At 35.9% G+C, this 4,714-nt stretch overlaps 1 protein-coding gene across 1 annotated transcript; it reads left to right on the forward strand.

Annotated features, from left to right (window-relative positions):
• Positions 1–229: 229 nt before the first annotated feature.
• LOC131650806 (potassium transporter 6-like) lies at positions 230–4,448 on the forward strand. Its single transcript, XM_058920517.1, has 8 exons — positions 230–481; positions 636–1,140; positions 1,560–1,613; positions 2,017–2,277; positions 2,352–2,404; positions 2,548–2,671; positions 2,774–3,028; positions 3,255–4,448. The coding sequence occupies exons 1-8, from the start codon at positions 440–442 to the stop codon at positions 4,316–4,318; spliced, it is 2,358 nt and encodes a 785-aa protein (XP_058776500.1). The 5' UTR covers positions 230–439; the 3' UTR covers positions 4,319–4,448.
• Positions 4,449–4,714: the final 266 nt, after the last annotated feature.

Raw genomic sequence — 4,714 nt, forward strand, 5'->3', positions numbered from 1 at the left:
TCTCAGAGATGAATATTTAATTAATTCTTTATTATTATTTTACTTTGCCGAAAAGAATAAAAATTTGATTCCTTTAATTAAATTATTTTTTTACTTATCATAAAAACACATCATGGATCTGGAAAGTTATATAAAAAGCAATATTATATTATATTCAACAAAAAATATATTTTTTTATTAATTTTTCTTCCTTTTCAAACATTGAATTTCACTATACACCAAAAATGTTTAGTATATAAGTAGAGAAATTTTATTAATTTCTTTAAAAATCTTTAATTTGTTTTTCTCAACTGAGGTAGAAGTTCCAGCAATTGGGTGAGTGTGATCATCATCAATATCAAAAAGTATCAAAAAATCAAAAAACTAAAAAAATCAAAATCTTAAATTTCCGTTCAAAGTTACAATAAATGGTTTTTTGAGACTTGAAACCGCTCATGTTATGGATCTGGAAGGTGGAAGAGCTCGTCGAAATTCTTCAAAGGTAAGAAAATGGGCGGTGTTAAAAGCGTTTAAAGTTTCGATTTTTAATTCATGGGTTGGTTTTATTTTCGATTTAATCATGTTTTTGATGCTGTTGGTAATGCTGCACTGTTGTTTCTTGATTTTTTATGGTTTTTGGGTTTTGGGTTTTGCAGAAAGATTCATGGAGGACTGTTCTGACACTGGCTTATCAGAGTCTTGGAGTTGTTTATGGAGATTTAAGCATTTCGCCTTTGTATGTATTTAGAAGCACTTTTGGTGAGGGAATTGGTCACTCGAATACGAATGAAGAGATTTTCGGTGTTTTGTCTTTGGTGTTTTGGTCTGTGACACTGGTTCCTTTAGTTAAATATGTTTTCATAGTGTTGAAAGCTGATGATAATGGTGAAGGAGGTACTTTTGCGCTTTACTCTTTGTTGTGTAGACATGCTAAGGTCAACTCTCTTCCTAATTGTCAATTGGCGGATGAGGAACTGTATGAGTATAAGAAAGACTCTTGTGGTGGTGGAGGTGCTGGTGTTTCGTCGGATAGAGGTTTCGCGTTTCGGCTTAAGTCGACGCTCGAGAAACGCAAGGTTTTGCAGAAGATTTTGCTTATTCTTGCTTTGATAGGTACTTGTATGGTTATTGGTGATGGTGTCCTTACACCTGCTCTTTCAGGTGATGGTGATTCTGTTGTTTTGTGATGTTTTCCTGTAGGCTCGTTAACTTTTAGGAAATGTTTTTCGGTTTTTAGGGTAAACAGTTATTTTGGTCTTTAAACGTGTGAATACATGCCACTAAGTCTTTGAATGTGTTACTGTCAAAATCACATCTAAATGTGTCTTTTCTTATTTGTAATTTTGATGCATTCAGATAATAGTGACAACATCTTATGCATTCTGAGACCAAAATGACTGTTTTTACTTCATGTTTTTACTTTTGATAACTAAATTGACACTTGTCATTCAATTTAATTCCTGTTTGTAAGATTTGTATAGGAAATATTGAATTCACTGTTCTTTGTTTTAGGGATTGAAATAGGAATTTTTTTTTGACCTTCTGTAAGTTACTGAATAAGTTATTTTGAATGAGTGCAGTTTTCTCGGCCATATCAGGATTTGAGCTTTCAATGTCCAAGGAACATCATGCGTGTAAGTTTAATCCGATTCTGATTTTTGTTTTTTCATTGCGTCAACAGTAATTTATCTTTTTGTTGTTTATATGCTCTCATTTTCTCAGTTTGGCCGTGTTGCTTTATACTTTTGTTGGAATGTTCGGGAGAAACTGTATTAAGGACAAAACATGATGTTGCATTTATCTCTGCACGTTTAGGGTGTGACTATATTTGTGTCCATTGTAAATTTAAATCCACATGATCACATGTGACGGAGTCCTATACTCTGAGCTTAATGCATGTTCTGTATGCTTAACATTTTGTTTGTTCTTTGTGCCTTTTTTGCTCTTATTTCAATTCTAATTTTGATGCCACTCTTTTATTTGAATGATTTGGTACATTTCTTATTGACGGTGCTTTTGAAACTTGTTACTTGACAGATGTAGAAGTTCCAGTTGCATGCATCATATTGGTAGGCTTGTTTGCGCTTCAACACTATGGCACGCATAGGGTTGGGTTCTTGTTTGCTCCGATAGTTATCATATGGCTATTTTGTATCAGTGCCATTGGACTATATAATATTTTCTTCTGGAACCCTCAGATATACCGTGCACTCTGTCCAATTTATGCTTTACGATTTATAAGGAAAACTCAGACTGGAGGTTGGATGGCTCTTGGCGGTGTTTTGCTGTCCATAACAGGTCTGTATGTTTAGGTTGATTGTTAACTTTGATTTTATGCCGTTGTTCTCACCATTTCTTTTGCACTTGTACAGGATCAGAAGCCATGTTTGCTGATCTTGGTCACTTCTCGCAATTATCAATCCAGGTATGATATTTTAAATCTGAGGATAATTGAATAATACTAATATTATATATAGCGAACATGATACGTTAGTGTTTGATGCATAGGGACGTCGTGCGATTTCACTCGGTTTGGATATGCTTATTTACTTAACATTTCCTTTGCAGATTGCTTTCACTTCTGTGGTTTATCCATCTTTAATTCTTGCGTATATGGGGCAAGCTGCTTATCTATCAAGACATCATGACGTTGAGCATGCATATCACTTTGGGTTTTATGTATCTGTTCCAGGTAGGCCATGTGTATATCATTCATTTTCAGGGACGATATATATAGACGGTGAAAGAGTTCTTGGCTAATTGACAATTTTGTTTTTCCGCTTTTGATTTCCAGAGAACTTGAGATGGCCTGTTCTTGTAATAGCCGTATTTGCTGCTGTTGTGGGAAGCCAAGCCATCATAACCGGAACATTCTCAATTATCAAGCAATGTTCTGCATTAAATTGCTTCCCAAGAGTTAAAGTGGTTCACACATCGTCCAAAATTCACGGTCAAATATATATCCCGGAGATCAATTGGCTATTGATGCTCCTGACCTTGGCTGTTACTATTGGTTTCAGAAACACACAGCATCTCGGTCACGCCTCAGGTATGACAATGATTGCAAATTACATACACATACATTATGCAATTACAATAAGGAATAGCATAATCAAAATGCGTTTTTCTATACGATGCCAGTGTCGTGCTTAGTATCTCTGTATCCGAGTCAGTGTTTCATAGATAATAAGCATGTGTTTATGCAATTATGCATGTAACCTATGATATATTCCAGTTGTGATTTCACATCTGACATAATGCTCTGTGCGTAACAGGTTTGGCAGTTATCACAGTGATGTTGGTCACTACCTGTCTGATGTCACTGGTTATTGTACTATGCTGGAACCAGAATGTTCTCTTTGCGCTCACATTTGTTCTCTTTTTCGGCACCATTGAGTCACTCTTCTTCTCCGCTTCTCTTACAAAATTCCTACAAGGAGCATGGGTGCCGATTGCACTGGCATTTGTATTTATGACTGTTATGTATGTCTGGCATTTTGGCACACTCAAAAAGTACGAATTTGATGTTCAAAACAAGGTTTCCATCAACTGGCTACTCGGTATAGGTCCAAGCATAGGCATCGTACGAGTGCGTGGTGTCGGCCTTATACATACAGACCTAGTATCCGGTATTCCTGTTATTTTCTCCCATTTTGTGACCAACCTGCCAGCCTTCCATCAAATCCTAGTCTTTCTCTGCATCAAACACGTGCCCGTTCCGCACGTTAGACCCGACGAAAGGTTTCTAGTCGGCCGCGTAGGTCCGAAAAACTTCAGACTCTATCGCTGCATAGTAAGATACGGATACCGCGATATCCACAAAGACGATGTTGAGTTTGAAAACGATCTCTTATGCAGCATAGCCGAATTCATACGCACCGGAAGCACTGAAGTATCTGCAAACGACGAGATAGAAAAAATTGAAAGAATGACAGTTGTTGGAACATATTCTTCACAAACCATTTCAAGGAGAGGCGAAAATGGAGATAATAATGTCGATAACTTGGACTCAGAAGAGACATCATCAGAGCTTAAAGAGATAAAGTCACCACAAGTGATTCAACAGAAGAAACAGGTGAGGTTTTTAGTACCTGAGAGTCCAAAGATTGAGTTAGAAGCAAAGGAAGAGTTAGAGGAAGTAATTGAAGCTAGAGAAGCTGGAATAGCTTACATTATAGGACATTCATACATGAATGCTAAACCAGGGTCTAGTACTATAAAGAAAATAGCTATTAATTTTGTGTATGAATTTCTAAGGAGGAATAGTAGAGCACCCTCCTTTGTACTTGGTGTACCTCATGCATCATCATTAGAAGTTGGGATGATGTACCAAGTTTAGTTTTTGGTTTAACAAAGGATAGAGTGAGTTATTATTATCATGTACATATTTTTCTTGTTATATAATTTTGTTAAAAGATCACACACCACTTATCAAGTGGTGATAGATAAATAGTGTACAAATTTTAATCTGTTTGGTTTTGTCTCATTTCTTCTTTGTCATATCTACATCATCTTTTTCTCTCTTTTGCTATTCAAGGTGTCAAAGTCTCAAAGATGTTTTTTTTAAAGAAAGGAAAGATGAAAGAAGGTTTGGAGAACATGCTTTTGGACGTGGATACAACTGTTTTTGGACATGTCCTAGCCCAACATGTGTTTAGCACAATACTTGTGTAGACACGTGTTAATCAATTAGAAAACGTTTTTTTTTTTTTTAATTTAGTCACTCATTTAATAA

Source organism: Vicia villosa, linkage group LG2 (genome assembly GCF_029867415.1).
Source record: "Vicia villosa cultivar HV-30 ecotype Madison, WI linkage group LG2, Vvil1.0, whole genome shotgun sequence".
Taxonomy (NCBI): Eukaryota; Viridiplantae; Streptophyta; class Magnoliopsida; order Fabales; family Fabaceae; genus Vicia; species Vicia villosa.